Below are 22143 nucleotides of genomic sequence, written 5' to 3' on the forward strand. Positions count from 1 at the left end.
TAATAAAGAATTAAAAAAAAAAGTTTATTAAAAAAAAGCAACCTGATATAAGCATTGTGATTTCTAGTCTAAAAGCCTGGGGCTTCTCCTCACCAGTGTGAGTCACCACAATCTAATTCACACTTCACTTTCTTTCTCCAGGAAACCATCACTTTGCTCCAAGGTGGGTTTCGTCACCAACGACTCTATAATTCACTAAAAAGTCTCTACTCACAAAATTAGGAGTTCATAGGAGTTATTGTTGCCAACTACAGCAGTTACAAAATAACTGGTGAGGTTCAAGGTCCCAAGAGCAACCTGCAAGAGGGCGTGGCAAACGTAGGTTTACAGTTGTGACTATGTGAAACCGTTTATTCTTGCATTATTATTACTGTAAACCTATTTTTGCACCACCCTGTACGTCTTTCTCTCTTCCAGCCTCATCTTTCTCCACTAGTCACCTCCTACACAAAAAGCAGAGGGGGATCACTTCCTGGGAGTAAGCCTGGCAATCATATCCACTAGGTATTCCAGTGGGGGTAACTAACACAGGAAGAAGTCAAATGGAATATGGAATATTGTCAAAATTCAAGAGCCAAACTAGAATGTAACTCTAGGACCAGGACACGGAGATGGTTGTTAGAGGAGTATTAAATTGAAGGGAAAATTAAGCCCCTGCCCGGCAGGCATGGCTCAGTTGGTTGAGCATGGACCTATGAACCAGGAGGTCAAGGTTAGATTCCCCCTCGGGGCACATGCCGGGGTGGTGGGCTCGATCCCCCGTGTGCAGGAGGCGGCCGATCAATGATTCTCTCTCATCATTGATGTTTCTTTCTCTCTTTCTCTTTCTCTCTCTCCCTGTCCCTTCCTCTCTGAAATTAAAGTTGTCAGCAGCCGCACTTTTGGGAGCAGAGCGGGCCAGGTAAGAGGGCTTGTCCCAGAAGCACCGTCGCCAGCGGGCACAGCCACAGACAGCCCATCTGCAAACGCGGATTGTGCCCGAGCCCCTTTTCTCAGCTACAGGAGACCAGTCTTCCGATGTGAAGGGCTCAGGACAAGGTCCTTCCTGCCCACCGGGATGGTCTGATTTTGCGCTCCAGGTCTCCCTCCCGCAAAAAAAAAAAAAAATGGGTCCATTGCTGCTGACCTGCACACCCTGCTCAGAACCCTTGCCTGCAGCCCAACGCGCCCTGACAACGACAGGTGCTTACGTGGAGACCACTTTCCCGTTCAAGATTTCCGCCGGCGCCATGACCTTTCCTAGTCCGCTGCCCACGATGGATGCCGCCAAAACCAAGGCTGGACTCCCCTCGCTGCAGCGAACAGCCGAGCCGGCCCACGAGGTTAGCGACCGCCGAGGAGGAGCTTGCTTCTGCGCCTGCGCCGCCGCCCCGCCCGCACCTGCCTGCGCCTGCGCAGTCCGAAAGAACGCATTTCTCTCCGTCTGGTAGCAGCGAGGGGGTGGAGGGTCTGGAATGCGGCGGGAGTTTGAACTCCGTGATGCCTGGAGGGAAGAAATGAGTGGCTGGTGGAAGGAGTCATTTCAGACGGCGCCTTCGTGTGGGGCCGGGAACCGCTGAGGAGGGGGCGGGGTCTCTATTCCGGCCTATCGGGTGCGGAGGCGGAGGGGCTGTCTCGCGGGAGATCGGTTTCGCGGGCGCTCACCTCCGTGTCCGGGGTCACCTCCGTGTGCGGGGTCACCTCCGTGTCCGGGGTCACCTCCGTGTGCGGGGTCACCTCCGTGTCCGGGGTCACCTCCGTGTGCGGGGTCACCTCCGTGTCCGGGGTCACCTCCGTGTGCGGGGTCACCTCCGTGTCCGGGGTCACCTCCGTGTGCGGGGTCACCTCCGTGTCCGGGGTCACCTCCGTGTGCGGGGTCACCTCCGTGTCCGGGGTCACCTCCGTGTGCGGGGTCACCTCCGTGTCCGGGGTCACCTCCGTGTGCGGGGTCACCTCCGTGTCCGGGGTCACCTCCGTGTGCGGGGTCACCTCCGTGTCCGGGGTCACCTCCGTGTGCGGGGTCACCTCCGTGTCCGGGGTCACCTCCGTGTCCGGGGTCACCTCCGTGTGCGGGGTCACCTCCGTGTGCGGGGTAGCCCGGGGTTGGCCAGTGCGAGGGCGGGTCGTCCGCTTTGCCAGCAAGGCTCGACCTTGTCAGACCCCCGCGCAGACGGGCTTGGAGAACGGACGCGAAGGGCAGCTCGGCTCCCCGTAGGCGTCCGCTCCGCAGGATACGGGAGATGGGGGGGGGGGGGCGGCAGGACTGGAGGACCCCAGGCAGCTGGGTGTTTGTGAGGACTGGTTCTGCACATGCCCCGAGTCCTATGAGTTAGGTTACAGTCATCCGATACAGCTCAGAAATCAATTGTTCAGGTCTCCTAAGTCCCCCCACCCCCGCCCCCAGCTTTTTTGAGGTATTATGGACATGTATGTAAGTTTAAGGTGTACACCATGATGGTTTTAATGCACGTATTTATTACAAAATTCTTATCACAATTAGGTCGTTAATAGTTCCATCCCCTCACATAATTATCTTTTTGTGTGCATGGTGGTAATATTTAAATTTTACTCTGTTAAAAAAATTTTTTTTATTGACTTCAGAGAGGAAAGGAGAGGGAGAGAGAGATCAACATCAATGATGAGAGAGAATCATCCATCTGCTGCCTCCTGCACGCCCTCTACTGAGGATCGAACCTCCCAACCCTGGCCTGGGCCCTGACCAGGAATCTGTGACCTGGTTCACAGGTGGATGCCCATCCACCGAGCCACATCGGCCAGGCTAACGTTGACTCTTAACGTTCAAATATATATACAGTATGGTTAATTATAGTCACACCGTACATTAGATCTCCAGGACTTATTAACTTTATAGTAGGCAGTTTGTAGCCTTTGACTACCATCTCCCTATTTCCCTACCACCCTTGCCCCTGTCAACCATTACTGTATTTCTATAAATTCAGCTTTTTTAGATCTCACATTCAAATAACATCTTACAGTATTTGTCTTTCTCCGACTTCACGTAAGGTGATGCCATCCAGGTCCATCCCTGTTGTCTTAAAAGGCAGGATTTCCTTTTTAAAAAAATGGCTTTATCCATTTATCCATTTGTTACCGTACAGGGGACCTGGCCCTGACCGAGCCTGCCTAGGGCCAGATGGTAGTGTGTGGGTTCTTGACTTCCTGTAGGAAAGATTTCACAACATGAGTCCAGGTGACTGTGAGGTTACATTTATTAAAACTGGGGACAGTGAAATAAGGAAGGGCTTAGCACAGAAGAAGCAACAGGAGAGCACAGGCTGGGCTGCTTTGGCTCCCTGGGAAGTCAGAGAAAAGGGGGCCTTGAAGACAGGTTAGCCCAGGTGAGCAGTTGCTGCCCATTGCTCCCCTGGTTGCAAGTCTCGTGGGGTCCCTTAGAGTTTAGGAGATGCATGCCCTGGGGGGAAAGTTGGGGAAGACGAAGGGAAAGGGAATGTGCAGGCTGCTCCCCAGAGGGAGAGCATGAGCTGGACTCTTTGGCTGGAGGCTTTTCTCTCTTGCAGGCGGGAATCTTCGGGGCGGCCGCAGGAGGGTTTCAGCAGAATATTCACCAGTTTTCCAGGTGTGCTCTTTCATGGTTGTGGCCTCTACTGATTGGTCAGTGCCTGGGCAGGGGGTCATCAGTCACTGCAGCTGGTCCTGGCCTTGCCCACCTGGTTTTGCTGCTTTTCTGGGCCTGGAGCTGCAATATAACTGAGGCCTAGATGTCATCGCTATGGAGGTGACCTACTTTATCTGGCTGTAAGTTTCTCAGACAGTTTTTCAGCTATTTGTCTCAGTTTCTCTATTCCACGTGTCCGGGCTTACTAGCCTGTCTCACATTGATGGACACTTAGTTAGTCTTGGCTATTGTGAATAATGCTGCAATGAACATGGGGATACAGTTAATTCTTTGAGATAGTGAATTTTTTCAGGTCACTGGATTTGACAAAATATCTGGGTTACTTTTATTTATTTATTTCAAATATATACATTATTGTTGTTAATCCTCACCTGAGGATATTTTTTCCATTGAATTTTAGAGAGAGTGGAAGGGAGGGAGGAAAAGTTGGAGAGAGAGAAAGACAAACATCAATGTGAAAAGGACACATCAATTGGTTGCTTCCCACATGTAACCCTACTGGGGCCAGGGTATCAATATATATTGAGTTTTCTTTGAAATTCTGATGTACGGGCAAAGTTGACAACTCTTAGATTAGATGATATTTGAAATATAATCCTAGTGATTCTCATATCAAGAATATATAATAGGGATATACTTTCTCTGACATAAAAGTACATCCCTGGAATAAGATATCAGCATTTCAGACAAATCATCTTTACTTTAGGCACAGGGGTCCTCAAACTACGGCCCGCGGGCCACATGCGGCCCCCCGAAAACATTTATCTGGCCCGCTGGGTGTTTTTGCCGCCGCTGTGTGCATAGGAATTTGTTCATAGTTTTTTTTTAAACTGTAGTCCGGCCCTCCAACGGTCTGAGGGACAGTGAACTGGCCCCCTGCTTAAAAAGTTTGAGGACCCCTAAAGTTTAGGAATAGTAGATGGAATCATCATTTTTCTCCTCCTCTCAAAGTACTTCTCCCTTGATGAGGTGTAGGTATTGGAATATAAAATTTGACTTATTCCAAGAATTTCTCAAAAGAAAGACCCAAAATGTGAGTTTCACATTTGCCAGAATGGTTACTTTCAGTGGGGTCACTTTCTTAAGAGTTCTGAAGTTCTCTAATGCTTGATGAAACCACTTTGTTTTCACTTCATTGACTGGGGAAATACAGACCCACAGGTCTTACTAGTAGTACCACTTTTAGAGATCCTCCTTTCCCTTCCCTGGACCTCTGTGATGCATTCCCCTAGCAACAGCTTCTTTGATGTGGAAACATTCTACTGGTAGATTGTGCAGGGAAGCCACTCATATTGGGCAATTCAGATTTCTTCTGAGGACCGACCTTGAAGTTGAAATTTTCTCTGTGCCTGATATGGTCAAAATTTATGTATGGTTTTTACTTTCTACTATATGAAGCATAGCAGACTATCTTTCTAATTTGAAGTATTGACAAATCTTATGAGTGCATAAAAATAGAATAGTCATGTGCAAACCTAAAATCATAGGATAATTATGCCATATTTCTTTATTTTGTTAATTTTTGCTTTAGTCTCCTTATACATTTTTTAATATTTTTATAAGATTAGTTTGGGAGTAAAGTTCTATTATCTATATAAGTTAACTTTGTATGTAGAGTTTCTTTCCTGTTGGGTTCTTTATTCAATCTGTAGTTTTGGCACCTAGTATGGGATGATAGCGATACATCAGAAATATATCCTGATCTTAGGTACCTTTAATATAGTAGGAGAGATAAGATTTTTACATAGTGAATGAGATAATAATCAAAATAAAAGTATAGATCATGTTACTTGCTTTTTTTTTCTGAGACCTATTGTCATTCACTTATTGACAAATATCTGGGTTACTTCCAGTTTGTTTTTTTTACTATTACAGATAAAGTTTCTATGGACCTTCATATATAGGTTTTTTGTATGAACATAACTTTTTATTTCTCTGAAATAAATCCCTAAAAGTGTAATAGCTGGGTCAGAAGATAATTGCATGTTTAGTTTTATAAGAAACTGCCAAAGTATTTTGTTAAAGTGAATGTTTTACAGTTGTATTCTATTTAGAGCTACTTATTTGATTTTGTGTAGGCTAGAACATTGTGGGTTGATCTACAGAGTACATGTTTAGTTAATTTGTAATTTTTCTTTGTAGGCTTGTTTTGATCCACCTCTTGAAGAAGTTTCCACCAGGAACCCAATCATATACAGCAAAACGACTGCTGACCCAGACCATCCTGACCTTGCTGGTTTGTTGGTGAAAAACAAGAATCTTTTAGCTGAGGTATATGGATTATCTGAAAATAAAATACTATGGGAAAGTACATCCTCTGTAAAAGTAGGGGGCAAAGCACATTCTGATAAAGGGCTCAAAGTATTATCTCAATTCAGTTTTGCTTTTTTCTCAATATTCTCATCACTGAGGAGCTTTAATTTAGATATTAATTTATCTTTTGCCAGAGAAATCCCTTTGAAGATGGTACATAATTAAGTGCTTTTAAGTTGACTGCCAAGTGCTAGGATATTAGAAAATTGGTTATAAACTGCCACACTCAAAATTTATCTAATAAGTTATATATATTAAGCATTTGTATTTTGTTTTTGTTTTTTGATATTTGTATTGACTTTTAGAGAGAGAGGAAGAGTTGGGAGAGAGAGAAACACCTATGTGAGAGCAGAACATCGATTCGATAGGCTGTCTCCTGCACAACACCACTAATATCCTTCCTATTGCCATTTTCTATTCACACCCATTTCCTTCCCTCACCCTCAACCCCTGGCAACCACTTATCTCTCCTCCATTCCTAAGATGTTATCATTTCAGATGTTGTACATTCTAAAAGCTAAACATAGTGTTACCATGTGAGCCAGCAATCTCACTCCTAGGTAGATACATAAGAGAATTGAAATATACATTCACACAAGAACTTGTAAATGAATATTCATAGTAGCATTATTCATAGTGGACATAATTCAAATGTCCATCAACTAATGAGTGGCTAAACAAATGTGGTATATCCATACAATAGCATTTTATTCAAACAAAAAGGAGTGAAGTACTGATTCATGCTGTAACATGGATGAATATAGAAAATATTATACTAAGTAAAAACCAATTACAAGAAGCAACATATTGTATAATTTCATTCATATGAAACATCTAAAATAAGCAAATTCACAGAGAGAGAGAGAGAGAGAGAGAGAGAGAGAGAAGATGAGTGGTTGCCAGGGGCTGAGAGGGAAAAGAATAATAAGGAGTAACTACTAATGGGTATAGGGTTTCTTTAGACTCAACCTGTGGGTCGCGACCCCTTTGGCAGTCGAACGACCCTTTCACAGGGGTCACCTAAGACCATCCTGCATATCAGATATTTATATTATGATTCATAACAGTAGCAACATTACAGTTATGAGGTAGCAACAAAAATAATTTTATGGTTGGGTCACAACATGAGGAACTGTATTTAAAGGGCCAGAAGGTTGAGAACCACTGCTTTAGAGGATAATGAAAATGTTCTGGAATTAGATCTTGGCAATGGTTGCACAACCTGTGAATATATTAAAAGCTGCTGAGTGTTATGCTTTAAAGGGTAAATTTTTATGGTATGTGAATCATCTCAATTTTTTAAAAGTGAAAAACAATTCAATATGGCTGCACAATTATGAATATACTAAAAACCTTGCAACTATATGGTTTAAATAGCTGAATTTATAAATTATATCTCAATAAAGCTGTTGTTAAAATGTTATATAAATAGATGCCGAAGCCGGTTTGGCTCAGTGGATGGAGCGTTGGCCTGCGGACTGGAGGGTCCCGGGTTCGGTTCCGGTCGGGGGCATGTACCTGGGTTGTGGGCGCATTCCCAGTGGGAGATGTGCAGGAGGCAGCTGATCGATGTTTCTAACTCTCTGTCTCTCTCCCTTCCTCTCTGTGAAAAATCAATAAAATATATATATATATATTTTAAAAATGTTATATAAATAGAGTTATATATTTGTAATCTTTTGGGATTGGCTTTTTCACTCAGCATAATTTCCTGGAGATTTATTCAAGTTGTTGCATGTATCAATAGTTTGGTCCTTTTTATTGCTGAGTCCATGGTATGTATATACCAGTTTGTTTTACCATTCACTTGTTGACAAATATCTGGGTTACTTCCAGTTTGTTTTTTTTTACTATTACAGATAAAGTTTCTATGGACCTTCATATATAGGTTTTTTGTATGAACATAACTTTTTATTTCTCTGAAATAAATCCCTAAAAGTGTAATAGCTGGGTCAGAAGATAATTGCATGTTTAGTTTTATAAGAAACTGCCAAAGTATTTTCCAGAGTGTGATACCATTTTACATTCCTATCAGAAATGTATGAGTGATCCAGTTTCTCCTCATCCTTGCCAAAATTTGGTGGTGTCACTATTTTGTAGCTTAGATATTCCCATACACGTGTAGTGATATCTCTTTGTAGTTTTAATTTGCATATCCTTAATGACTGATGATGTATATATTTTTATGTATTTATTTTCCATCTATATATTCTTTCTGATAAAGTTTCTTTTCAAGTCTGCCCATTTTCTAATTGGATTGTTTTCTGAGAAATTAGAATTCTTTACTATAGATCTGAGTCCTTTGTTGATAATTTTTTATCAACTGGCTATATCTCAATTTTGGGGATGCATACATTTAGCTAAGTCCTGAACATATTTCAATTCATTATGTCCAAATCCAGTCAAACAATTCAAATTTTGTGGGTTTTTTGACATAAAAAATAACACAGTAGTGTTTTAAAATCTTAGATTTTGCAAATCACTGTTCCTATGGAAGAAGTAAAAAACAACTAAGAACTGGCAAGTACTCTAGAAATCAATATTGTGTGAGTCTGAGACTCATGCTGCCTTAGTTATTTTTCACGAACATATCTTAACAGTATCCTAACAATAGCATAACTGAAAATGAGATCTTAAAACACAGTTCTTATATCATAGTACTGGAAAATGGGACCACTGCATTGCAAAATTCCAGGGGGCATTCATTATTTTTATAGTATCTTAGGTGAATGGTAACCACTGCAGTGCAGAGAACCCCTGACTTAACTGGTTAAAATAAGGAAGGTAATGCTGCAGGATTTTAACAATTATTGTGATTACCAGAAGTTGGGATATATTGGATAGGAATAGAGTTACAACTGAACATTTGTTGAGATCTGACATGTGAAGAGTTCTAAAAATACCTCAATTTTTTTTTTCATCTAGTGAACTTTCTTCACGTACCAGATAGAAGAGCAGAGATTTTAAAAATGTTACCCAAAGATAATGAAATCACTTACCTCACTCTTCAGTCCTTTTTGATCCTTTCCTTCCGATAGCAGCGTGTGGGGGCTCTCTTGTTTCGCTTCCCCTCTCACAAGACATCCCTCTTGCTTTTCTTAATAACTTTATGAGCTCTTCTTTCCTTCATTTGTCTTAAAAATATATAATCAAGAAGACTTAAATAACTTTAATGTTGATGAGAATAAATTCACTTATTCAAATGTATCAATTTGATATAATTTAAGTGTATTAATATTGGAATATACTGTTAGATTTGAAAGCTTTTGTTTTATTGTATTATAGCATGTAATTTAAATACCCATATTGATTGAAGATCATGAATTTTCTAAAACCAAAATTATAAATGATTTTAAGTAATACTTTTCCTTTCTCATTAGCTAAGAAATCTTCAAAATAAACTTTTCATAAAAGAAAGTTCACTGCAAGATATGAAGAATGAGCTAGAAAGTTATAAAGAAGATAACTCGAAACAGTCTTTCCAGATAATCTCCCTGAAAAATGATATCAAGGACTTAAAGGTTCTTATTGCTTCTCTAACTAGAGTTAAATCTTTGAAAAGCATCAATAATCAGACTCCTGAAAGAGGCAACTTGGATCTAAATGAAAGAATTATAGAGCTAGAAAACCGTCTAAGGTAGGGAATTATCTCCCCCCACAACATTACTTTGTTTTTAATCATTTGCAATGTCTGTAAGTCATAAAGATCTTTTTAAAAACCTGAAATATTTAAAATGCATTTAAAATATTTTTATTGATTTCAGAGAGGAAGGAAGAAGGAGAGGGAGATAGAAACATCAATGTTGAGAGAGAATCATTCATCTGCTGCCTCCTGCATGCCCCACCCCCTACCAGGGACTGAGCCCACAACCCAGGCATGTGCCCTTGACCACAATTGAACCCACGACCATTCAGTCCCCAGACAGATGCTCTATCCACTGAGTCAAACTGGCTAGGGCTAAAATAAAGCATTTTAAGAGTACAATCAGAACTATAAAGTAGAGGAACTTAATAAGACAAAGATAAAATCTGCTTTATAACACATTAATCTTTTCAAACAAGTTTACTAAGAAACAGTTCCCATATCTAATGTTAAAAATAAAACAAAATCTTCTCATTTAGAAAAAGAAAGACATCATTTGATTAATAAAACCTATTCTTCCCCCAATTTTACTGGCTTATCTTTATTTAGAAACTAGAGACCCCGTGCACAAAATTTGTGCAGGGGGTTGGGGGGGGTCCCTCAGCCTGGCCTGCACCCTCTCGCAGTCTGGGAGCCCTTGGGGGGATGTCTGACTGACACGGAGGCGGGAGAGGCTCCCACCACTGCCGCTGCACTTGCCAGCTGTGAGCCTGGCTCAGGGCTTCTGGCTGAGTGGCGCTCCCCCTGTGAGAGTGCAGCTTCTGCCCACTGGTGGTCAGTGCGCGTCATAGCGACTGGTCGTTCTGCAGTTCGGTCGATTTGCATATTGGCCTTTTATTATATAGGATTGTAAATTCGCGAGAAAAGAACAAATTGTGTTATCATGTAAAAAATCTTAGGAAGAACAAATTACAAATATAAATTTTTACATGAAAAAAAATGTTTTCCTTCCCAAAATGTAAATATCCAGTAAATAAAACACATACAATATTTCAGGTATAGAAACAATAGTAATTTGCTTATGAAGGAACTGCATTTTGGTATTTTTGGTGGTAAGATTTTTATTTCTCTTAAGTTCAAACTACTTAACACAAACCAGGCCATTATTATTTAAAAGTTTACTTACTCCTTTACCCAATTTCCTTAGTTGATAGAAACTCTATAATTTCTGTAGAATTTTGGATATAGGACCAGGCCACAGGAAAGGTCTGAAATATCTAAAATTTATTTGGTTAGAAGAAAATCTTTTCTTGAGGCTAGGAGGCAGTCATTCATCACTTTGGGCCTGAAGGTGGTCCTCATCAAACTTCTTTGCTACAATCTTCAGAGTAAAGCACAGGATCTGGCCTCCCCGAACGTGTTGCTTCCCACTGGGCAACTGACTTATAGGGCATGCTTGCATGTTTTCTGCATGCAGCACTGTTGATCGTCTCCACAATGTACTACAGGGCATTCACGCTTGCTCCGGAAGACTTGGCAGAGGCACTAGGCTCCAAGGGTCAGGAATTTTCTAGTTTGTTTTCACACGTTGTTTGTCATAAGCTTGCAAATAGTATATGAAGTCTGTATTCCTGATTGATCACAGAATTTAAATTAGAAGAATTTCACATAATGCTTAATTCAAAATTAATTTATATAAAAAATTTTATTGACATATTCATATACCATTAAAATTCACCCTTTTAAAGTGTACAATTCAGTAGTTTTTAGTAAATTCACAGGTTGTGCAACCATCACCACTATCTAATTCCGAGATATTTTTATTGCCCCCTAAAGAAACCTCATTCATGTCCATTCCAGTTACTCTCCATACACCCTCTCCAGTCTCTGACAACCACCAATTCACTTTTTTTCCCTATGGACTTGCCTTTTCTGAACATTTCATATGAGTTCAGTTATACAATATATAGTCTCTGTGTCTGACTTCTTTTACTTAGCACAATGTTTTCAAGATTCATTCATGTTACAGCATAAATTGGTAATTCGTTCTTTTTATTGCTGAATAATATTCTGTTATATAGGTATACTACATTTTGTGTATCCATTAATCAATTGATGGACATTGGGTTTCCTTTAGAGAGGGGGGCTTTATGGATAATGCTGCTATGAACATTTTTGTATAGGTTTGTATATGGCTATATGTTTCATTTCTCTTAGATGTATGCCTGAGGAGAAGAGTTGCTGGATCATAAAGTAACTCTGTGGTTAACTTTTTAAAATTACTTTTAAAGGAATTTCCAGGCTGTTTTCCAAGGCAGTCACACAATTTTAAATTGCTACCTGCAATATATGAAGATTCCAATTTTTCCACATTCTCACCAGCATGTTATTGTTCATCTTTTTCATTATAGCCATTCTGGTAGATATGAAGTCATATCTCATTATAAGTTTAATTTGCATATATATAATGACTAAAGATTTTGATCATCTTTTCATGTGCTTACTGGCCATCTGTATATCTTCTTTGTAGAAATACTATTCAGATGCTTTGCCTATTTTTAAATTGGGTTGTCTTTGTATCATTTAATTGTAAGTATTCTTTGTATATTTTGGATACCAGACCCTTATCAGATATATGATTTGCATATATTTTTGTCCCACCAGTGGATTGTCTTTTTATTTTCTTAATGGTGTCTTTTGAAGCTCAAAATTTCTTAATTTTGATGAAGTTTATCTTTTATTGTCACTTGTGTCTTTGATGTCATCATACCTAAGAAACAAATCACTGCCTAATCCAAGGTTGTGAAGATTTACGTGTATGTTTTCTTTTAAGAGTTATAGTTTTAGCACTTAAATTTATGTCTTTGTTCCATCTTGACTAAGTTTTGTATGTGGTGTGATTTAGGGATCTAATAATAAAATATTATTGATATAGTTTTACAAACCCAATATCATTTTAAAAAACAGACAAATGGCTAAACAGTTGTTGTTTTTTCACTTCTTAACATTTCCATTTGAAGATTTTTTTTAAAAAATTGAATTTATTGGGGTGACAACACTGGTCAATAAAATCATACAGGCTTAGCCCTAGCTGGTTTGGCTCAGTGGATAGAGTGTCGGCCTGTGAAATGAAGGATCCTGGTTTAATTCCAGTCAAAGGCACATGTCCCGGTTGCGGGCTCGATCCCCATGCAGGAGGCAGCTGATCAATGATTCTCATCATTGATGTTTGTATCTCTCTTTACCTCTCCTTTCCTCTCCGAAATCAATAAAAATATATTTTAAAAATAAACACAAAAAAAACCCATACAGACTTAAAGTGTACAACTCAATAGTTCTTGCTTTAAAGTCTACTTTGGTATTAATTTAGCTACATCATCATACTGTTCTCATGGTAGGTCTTTTTCCATTTTTTCATTTGCATGTTTCTGTGTCCTTATATTTAAAGTATATATCTTGCAAAATGCTAACTTAGCATTAGATGTTTTATTTTTAACCCAATCTGATTATCTTGTCTTATTTTTATTGTTGTTAACCTTCACCTGAGGACATTTTTTCCATTGAGAGAATGGAGGGGTAGTGGGGAGAGAGAGACAAAGAAAGAGAGAGAAAATGGGAGAGAGAGAGAGAGAAAGAGAAACATTGACGTGAGAGAGACATATCAATCAGTTGTCTCCCGCATGTGGCCCATTTGGGATCTAACCTGCAATCCAGATATATGCCCTTGACCAGAATTGAACCTGGGACCCTTCAGTGTGCTGGCCAATGCTCTTACCGGTGAGCAACAGCAGCCAGGGCATGATTCTGTCTTAATTGTTAGATTTAACTCTACCATATTAGTATTTATTGTTTGTTTTTCCCATCTGTTCTCTGTTCCTTTATTACTCCTTCACCATTTTCTTTGGATTAATCCGCTTTTTTTAATTCCATTTCCCCCCTGTAATATCTTTTATCATTTAGTTTTTATCTAGATCTCATGATTACAAAATGCATATTTATTATTTACTTTAGATCTGTACTTTTATGATATTCCAAAATAAAAGCCTTATGACAATTCAACTTCATTGAGCTATGTCATGCTCTTGTACTATTGTTATGATATATTTTAACATTTCAAGTGTTATGAATCCCATAAGATATTATCATTTTAATTAACTGCCAGTATAAATTCCTATTTTCTCTTTCTGATGCATTTCATTCCTTCCTACAGTTCTGTGCACACTAAGGATAATTTTTGTTCATCCTGAGAAATTGTTTGTAGGTTTCTTATAATGCAGTTCTTCTGACAATTTTTCCATTTTTTCCCCTTCTGAAACTATGTTTATTTCATCTTCATTTTTTTTGAAGGGTATTTTTTTTATTGTGTATACTAGTAGAATTCTTGGATTTCAGTATTTTTACTTTCAGCCCTCTAAGATGTCATTCAGTTATCTTCTGGCGTCTATAGCTTCTGTTGAAAACTCAGTCATCAGTCTTATTGTTGTACTTTTGAGGTAATGTGTGCTTTTTCTCTGACTGCTTTTAATTGATAACAATTTGACTATATGTCTTGGCAAGGCTTAGGATTTGCAGAATTTATTGAATCTATAAATTGATGTCTTTCATCAGGTTTGGAAAATTCTTGGAAATTATTTTTTCAAATATTGTTTCTGTCCCATTCTGTCTCTATTCTCATTCTATGGCTACAATATGTTAGACCTACAGGTATGTTATACCTATTGAGTGTGTCCTACCTGTCTCTAACATAATTTTTGAATTAAATTTTTTTCTTTAGATTGTTTAGATAATTTCTGTTGACCTAACTCAAATTCATTAATTCTGTAGGATGCAATTCTTAGAAAAGGACATAAAAATCATGGAAGATGAATTGAAACTTTAACCTAGCTACAGGGTAGAAAATATTACCAATACCTTGCAATTTGTAATCAAATAAGAACCAAATAATTAGCTGTTTAAATATTTGATAATAAATAACGTTTTTAGATATGCTGTTCCTATTGCTGTATCATTATTTCTAGTTCCTTTTCCCTCATCAAATCCCAGTAGAAGAGCCCATTCAGGTGTTATTAAAATAGGAGTACTTGTATTTATGTGGAACCTCCTGATCATCACACTATTACCAGTAGTGGCAGGCAAATATTCATACTCAAATTTCCCCTTGAAAAGGATGGTTTCAAAATTGACCTCCCCCAGGGTAACTACTACAGGACTTAACACTGGATTGTATTTCTCTCCATTTCTCTACCATTTCTAGTCTCTCCTTAGAAATAGTCACATTTTTACTTGATACAAATATTTACTATATTTTTAATGGGGAATATTTGTTTTCATTATTATTAATATTATTTTAACCCTTATCCAAGGAGTGAGGATATTTTTTCCATACAGGCTTAGCCCTAGCTGGTTTGGCTCAGTGGATAGAGTGTCGGCCTGTGAAATGAAGGGTCTTGGTTTGATTCCAGTCAAAGGCACATGGAGAGAGAGTGGAAGGGAGAGGGGTAGAGAGAGAAACATTGATGTGAGAGAGAGACATTGATTGGTTGTCTCCCGCACATGCCCCAACTGGGGCTGGAGATCAAACCTGCAACCCAGGTACATGTCCTTGACTGGGAATCAAACTCATGATCCTCTGGTGCCCAGGCTGACATGCTAAGCACTGAGCCACACCAGCCAGGGCTTATTTCATTATTTTTAATTGAAGTTTGAATACTGACTTGGTTTCATGACATTGTTACCTACTGCTTTCTTACACAGAGTACATCTGGTTGAAAGAGAAAGGGCAGAGCAAAAAGCAGACCTTTTGGAGAAAAAGTTAGCAGGTGCTAATCGATTCACTCCTTATATGAATGTGAAAGGACAAGAAGACACCTTGGGTAGTTTCAAGATAAAGGTGAGAATAAATTTTGATTGATCTTTTTATTTTTTCAGTTACATTTGACTATAATATTATATTAATTTCAGGTGTACACCTCAGGGATTAGACATTATAAAACTTAATAAGTGATCATCCTGAAAAATCTCATACCCATCTGACACCATACATAGTTATTAGAATATTATTGACTATATTCCCTATGCCTTACTTTACACCCCCATGAGTACACTATAACTACTAATTTGTACTTCTAAATCCCTTCACCTTTTTTACCCATCCCTCCATCCCATCTGGCAACCACTGAAATATTCTCTGTATCTATGAATCTGTTTCTGTTCTGCTTGTTCATTTATTTTGATTTTTTAGATTCAATTGTTGATAGATATGTATTTATTGCCATTTATTGTTCATATTTTTAATCCTTTTTCTTCTTCTTTAAGAAGACCCTTTAACATTTCATGTAATACTGGTGGTTCTGAATGATCATTGTTCTGTATTTTAGTTGTAAATTTTGATGTGGTTGCAGGAGGCAGAGAGTATCACATTTACCTACACCGCCATCTTGACCAGAAGCCCCAGAAAATCTTTTTTTTTATATATATTTTTATTGATTTCAGAGAGGAAGGAAGGGAGAGAGGGAGAAACATCAACGATGAAAGAGAATCATTGATCGGCTACCTCCTGCACACACCCTACTGGGGATTGAGCCCCAACCCCAGCATGTGCCCTAACTGGGAATAGAACTGTGACCTCCCAGTTCATAGATTGATGCTCAACCACTGAGCTAGACTAGCCAGGCCCCAGAAAAATCTTGATTGATCTTTTCAGAGACAGGATTTTTTATTACTTTGTGTTACACTGGGAGGCAATTGGCAATGTTGAGTGCTTTGTTGGTCATCTTCTTTCCGAGGATAAAAGGAAGCAGTACAGCATGGCTGACTGGAAGCCTTTCTGAAGTATGGAGAGAAAGTGCAAGGAGAAGTTGAAGAAAAGCTTAGAGGGTATAGAGCTGATAGGGAGCTGGGAGAAAAAGTGTCTATTAGATAGCAAAATATTGAAGTTTTAAATTTCTGTTGTGTTTTACTTCTTGCTGCTGACAAATCTGGGTTTTTAGATCTGGGTTTAAGTATTGAAGAAAGGTGTAGGTGAAAGTTATTGAAACAGAAGCAATGAACTTTAAAGCTAAATTGGTTGGATTATCTACATTGAACATTGGAGTCAGAAATTATGGCATGAATTCATTTTAGAAGGAAGAAGTGAGTCTGGTCACTCATAGATGGCAATTAACAGGATTAGTAGAAGATCTTATAGAAGAATTTTGGAGAATGATGGGAGACAGACACTTGTCAAAGAACTGGTAAAAGTTTATTTTTAAATTCTTAGACTATAACAGTTTATTATATAATCTGAATGTAAAACAAGGCCCATAATCCAATTAATGTGAGGTATTCCATTAAAAATTTTCAGAAATGCCCGGCTGGCATGGCTTGGTGGTTGAGCATTGATCTATTAACCAGGAGGTCATGGTTCAACTTCCGGTCAGGGTATATGCCCAGGTTGCAGGCTCAATCCCCATAAGGGGGCGTGCAGGAGGCAGCCGATCGATGATTCTCATCAGTGATGTTTCTGTCTCTCTCTCCCTCTCCTTTCCTCTCTGAAGTCAATAAAACTATATTTAAAAAAAATTAGAACTGCTTTCAAAGTATTTTAAAGTAATTAAAAATATTTTTGGTTTTTTAAAAAAAATATGTATTTTCTATTGATTTCAGAGTGGAAGGGGGAGGGAGATAGAAACATCATAATGAGAGAGAATCATCGGAATCATCAAATGAGAACTGTAACATGTGTGTTGGCATATTTAGAAAAAAGATAAAGCTATCCCGTCCAAGAACTTTGAGAGAGACATTTTTTACTCTGAAGATCCAAAAGATGAACAGAAAGTTTGGGATAAATATCAACAAGATTTGATCCATAAGGAAAAACAAAAATATTACCTCCATAATGAGAGAGAATCATCGGAATCATCGAATGAGAAGTGTAACATGTGTGTTGGCATATTTAGAAAAAAGATAAAGCTATCCCGTCCAAGAACTTTGAGAGAGACATTTTTTACTCTGAAGATCCAAAAGATGAACAGAAAGTTTGGGATAAATATCAACAAGATTTGATCCATAAGGAAAAACAAAAATATTACCTCCATATTCATTCAGCTGGGGAACTAAAACTGCACAATCCCACTATCAGAAATTCCTTCGTCAATTGGCTTCTTTTCTAAGCAGCAGTGTTGTCCCCATCCCAGCACAGAGGAAGCTGTGAAAGAGAGAATTCAGGGAATTGGTGCAAATGAGCAATTCTGAAGTCTGTAAGTATATTGCAGACAAGTTATTCTTTCAGATTTGTTTCTTTTAAGATGTGGATTTTGATATTAGCTGATTCAGTAAACCCTGTGGCTCTAAATGATAATTTTGATTTTATTGTTAGAGTAGTAAAAGAGCAGAGGCTGTCCATTATTACAGCAGAGGTAGTATATAGTGTGCTTGTTAAGAGCACTGAGCTCCTGTATGAATCTCAGCTCTGCCACTGCCAACTCTGCTATTAGGCAAGTTACTTATTCACTCTTTGCCTTAGTTTCATTTGTAAAATTTGGTGGGAGTGGAGGCTGGTGAGGAAGGATTGGGGAGGGGGGCATAGTTCAAATCTCAGAGTGGTTGCAATTAAATGGGTAAATACATGATAAATGCTTAGTACAGCTAAGTGTAAGCTCAATAAATGCTAGCTTAAAAATAGTGGTATGATGCAGATAATGTTTCCATTGTGAGCAAAGTGTTCAGTCAGTGCAGTAAAATAAATAGTTAAATCAGTTATTTAAATTTATTGGTCAAGTCTATTAAGAGATTGAACCTTCAGGTTTAAATGAGATTTCCCTGTTGTGTTCAAATCACTTTGTAAAATTTCATGCCTCTTCACCCTACAATTCAAAGGAAGATGGGTATTGCTTTAATTCAATGTGTTAGTAAAACCTGCTACACAGTAGCCTGTTTATTGTAGAGTTCCAAATGTCTTTACACTGTTCTCTTAAATTCATCATACAAGTTTATTACTCAGTATTAACTAAAACAAGCATGTCAAACTTTCGGCCTGCAGGCTGCATGCAGCCCATAACGAATATTTTTGCAGCCCAGCCAATATAACGGTATGTAAGAAATGTTTTAATAAAAATTTTGTAACTTAATTTTAACAATATCCTGTTACACATAATTATTATTAACAAACTACAATGTTTGCTAATGACTGATTACTATAATCATGTTGCTTTCATTTCCCTTACGCGCCTTATGCGCAGGCACACCATTTCTCTCCACTAATACTAGCTGCGAATATTTTAGCAGCTGATTGCTACGTCATTAGTCTTGTATTGACTTGTTTGGTGTGGGCAACAGAAAATATTTCGCTTTTGGAGAATAAGAAAGATAGGTTTATTTGTGTTACGCTTATTAATTTGTGCAGTTATTCAGTGTCTGATAAGTTAATGTTCAAGAAAAAAATGTTAATTTTTATTAAAATGTTCTATTATTTTACGTTAACGATTACTCTTTTATTTCAGCCCTTTGTATTCAGCATGTCTCTATGAAATAAGCCTACATTTCTATGAAAATTGAAGCTTTTGTTTTTTTGTGGCCCACATAAACCTTGTTTATTTGGTCCGTGTTAGCCTTTGAGTTTGACATGCTTGAACTAAAATGTCAAACCTTCCTATTTCTGAAACCAGCATCTATTTAGTAAATTTTTCTACAATATCAGCACAGTAGAACTTGCACAGTATTGAAATGAAATAGAAATCATGGACCATCAGGAAGTTTAATCTATTTTTTTTTCTTTACAGGGAGCTGAAGGCCTTAAGCAGGAAATTCAGTTGCTCACCAAGCGACTGGAACAGCTGCATCATCACCACGAAGAATCATCCCAAACTGAAGAAAAGCGTAGGGAACAAAAAAGACCCTTGAAATGTCTGGAGGGAAAAATTGCTGTTAATGACTTTTTTCAAGCGAGATTAGACTTGGGCAGGAATAAAGTAAGAATTTTGTGAAGTATACGGCATTTCTTTGGCAGTGAAAATGATCATATTTTGTTATATTATCTAATGTTTAAAGCTGTTAATACTACTTATACTTTTTTAATATTGAAAAGAGAGGAAAATTTGCTACAAACCCTTCTGATTTTATCAAAAAACCTCTCCTCACTTCATATCTTCCCTTTCTCATTTATACATATTTGATATTTATTTTGAGGGCTTTTATTAATGTATTTCTTTATTTTAAAATATATTTTTATTGATTTCAGAGAAGAAGGAAGAGGGAGAGAGAGATAGAAACATCAATGATGAGAGAGAATCATTGATCGGCTAACTCCTGCAAGCCCCCCACTGGGGATCGAGCTCACAACCCAGGCATGTGCCCTTGACCGGAATCGAACCTGGGACATTTCAGTTTGCAGGCTGATGCTCTATCCACTGAGCCAAACAGGCTAGGGCTAATGTATTTCTTAATGTACCTTAAAAAGAGGGTTAGAGGAAAAGGAGGTCAAAGGTGGAATTTTAGGCACTTATTCAGCTAGATATGATGGGTATTGGAAATATTCCTCAAATGATTATTATATAGACCATTACCTTCTGCTTCTCTAAATCTATAAGGAAAAAATCAATCCTAAAAGTGGGATGGAAATAGGTAGGATGCAATATTATTTATTTTCAGGAGATAGTCTATTTCACTACCTCTCCACAGAAGTGCTCATCATACTCAGACCTATCTTATATTATTTTTATAATTGCTATGGCTCAAAGTTTAATCTCACTCACTCACCACTCACTCATTTAGTCTCTCATTCCATTCGTCCATTTGTTTATTCATTCATTTATCCAATATGTATTGAACACTCAATTTAAAAAATTTTCAGCACTTAATGAAGTGGTATTAACAATGTCCTTCACAGAGTCCAAAGACAAATCCATCTTCTGCTAATTCCTTTCCCATCTCCTCTCAATACATTGACTAATCTAATGTATATAATGTGTATCCTTTTGTTTACATATGTTCTTTTAAATGTGATTTTTGTGCATATATTTAAAATTTGTGTAAATGATATTGCATGAAAAATTTTATTCTAGCCCTAGCCGGTTTGACTCGGTGGATAGAGCATCGGCCTGCGGACTGGAGGGTCCCAGGTTCGATTCCGGTCAAGGGCATGTACCTTGGTTGCGGGCACATCCCCAGTAGGGGGTGTGCAGGAGGCAGCTGATCGATGCTTCTCTCTCATTGATGATTCTAACTCTCTATCCCTCTCCCTTCCTCTCTGTAAAAAATCAATAAAATATATATTTTTTAAAAAAGATCTATACATTTTAAATATTGATACTTAGCTAACTTCAAGCAGGTTTTAACAAGAGTTGAATAGTGAACAATTAAAAATAAGGTCACTTTTCAATACTTCATATATGACAAATACTGGGACCCTCCAGTCCGCAGGCCGACGCTCTATCCACTGAGCCAAACCGGTCAGGGCTAAAATATATATTTTTTTAAAAATTTTATTCTACTGCTCAGCATTATATATATATTTAAAGTAAATTTATTGGAGTAACATTAGTTAATAACATATAATTTTCAGGTGTACAACATTATAATTCAATACCGGTATACTTTTGAAACTGTGCTTATAAAAAATGTATTCTCTGTTTGTTGGATATAAATTTCCATAAATAGCTAATGCTCAAGCATATTATTCATGGTTTAGATAGTATCTCTGATTATTCCTTGATTCTGGAAATGGTATGCTAAATTCTCCAACTATATTTTTGATTTATCCATTTGTCTCTACAGTTCCGTCAGTTTTTGCTTTATTGCCTACTGAAGCACATATGATGATGATCTTTTCTTTTAAGCACAATAAAACATTTTCTTTTTTTGTCCTTTATAAAATACTAGAGGCCCGGTGCACGAAATTCATGCACGGATAAAGAGTCCCAAGGCCTGGCCGGCAATCAGGGCCGATGGAGGCCTTCCTTCCCCAGGCTGCCGGCCGGGGCCTTCCTTCATTCTGTGCCGCCCCCTGGTGGTCAGCGCATGTCATAATGAGCAGTCGAACTCCCAAGGGGGCAATTTGCATATTAGCCTTTTATTATATAGGATTGCTTTAAATTCTCCATTTTCAGAAGTTATGGTTACTAATGCAATTTTCTTTTAGTTCATATTAGTCTGAACATGACATATCTTTTTATCTTCATAGCTTTCTGTCTTTCTCTGTGATAAAAGACATTATCTGTGATAAAATTCACCTCCAATTGGTGACTTTTTAAATATGTACAGCCCTATCCGGTCTGGCCCAGTGGATCGAGCGTCGGCCTACAGACTGAAAGGTCCCAGGTTTGATTCCGGTCAAGGGCATGTACGTTGGTTGCGGCCACATCCCCAGTAGGGGGTGTGCAGGAGGCAGCTGGTCGATGTTTCTCTCTCATCGATGTTTCTAACTCTTGATCCCTCTCCATTCCTCTCTGTAAAATTCAATAAAATATATTTAAAAAAATAATAAATAAATATGTATATTTATTGATTTCAGAGAGGGAGGGGGAGAGAGAGATAGAAACAACAATGATGAGAGAGAATCATTGATTGGCTGCCTCCTGCACACTCCACACTGAGGATTGAGCCCACAACCCAGGCATGTGCCCTGACTGGGAGT

At 38.4% G+C, this 22143-nt stretch overlaps 2 protein-coding genes across 2 annotated transcripts in view; one reads left to right on the top strand and one right to left on the bottom strand.

The window, feature by feature from the left end:
* Nucleotides 1-1401, bottom strand: part of MTHFD1 (methylenetetrahydrofolate dehydrogenase (NADP+ dependent) 1, methenyltetrahydrofolate cyclohydrolase, formyltetrahydrofolate synthetase) — a 54320-nt gene extending 52919 nt beyond the window's left edge. The window contains exon 1 of the mRNA XM_005874033.2: nucleotides 1191-1401. Within this exon, the coding sequence (XP_005874095.1) occupies nucleotides 1191-1231 (41 nt within the window). The 5' untranslated portion in view covers nucleotides 1232-1401. The remainder of the gene's footprint in view (nucleotides 1-1190) is intronic.
* Nucleotides 1402-4601: 3200 nt separating this feature from the next.
* LOC102252219 (coiled-coil domain-containing protein 170) overlaps nucleotides 4602-22143 on the top strand; it is a 25073-nt gene continuing 7531 nt past the window's right edge. Inside the window, exons 1-5 of the mRNA XM_005874064.2 lie at nucleotides 4602-4670; nucleotides 5780-5908; nucleotides 9331-9587; nucleotides 15288-15423; nucleotides 19292-19480. Coding sequence (XP_005874126.2) covers nucleotides 4602-4670; nucleotides 5780-5908; nucleotides 9331-9587; nucleotides 15288-15423; nucleotides 19292-19480 — 780 coding nt within the window. The remainder of the gene's footprint in view (nucleotides 4671-5779; nucleotides 5909-9330; nucleotides 9588-15287; nucleotides 15424-19291; nucleotides 19481-22143) is intronic.

The sequence above is a fragment of the Myotis brandtii genome, unplaced genomic scaffold, assembly GCF_000412655.1.
Source record: "Myotis brandtii unplaced genomic scaffold, ASM41265v1 scaffold423, whole genome shotgun sequence".
Lineage (NCBI taxonomy): Eukaryota > Metazoa > Chordata > Mammalia > Chiroptera > Vespertilionidae > Myotis > Myotis brandtii.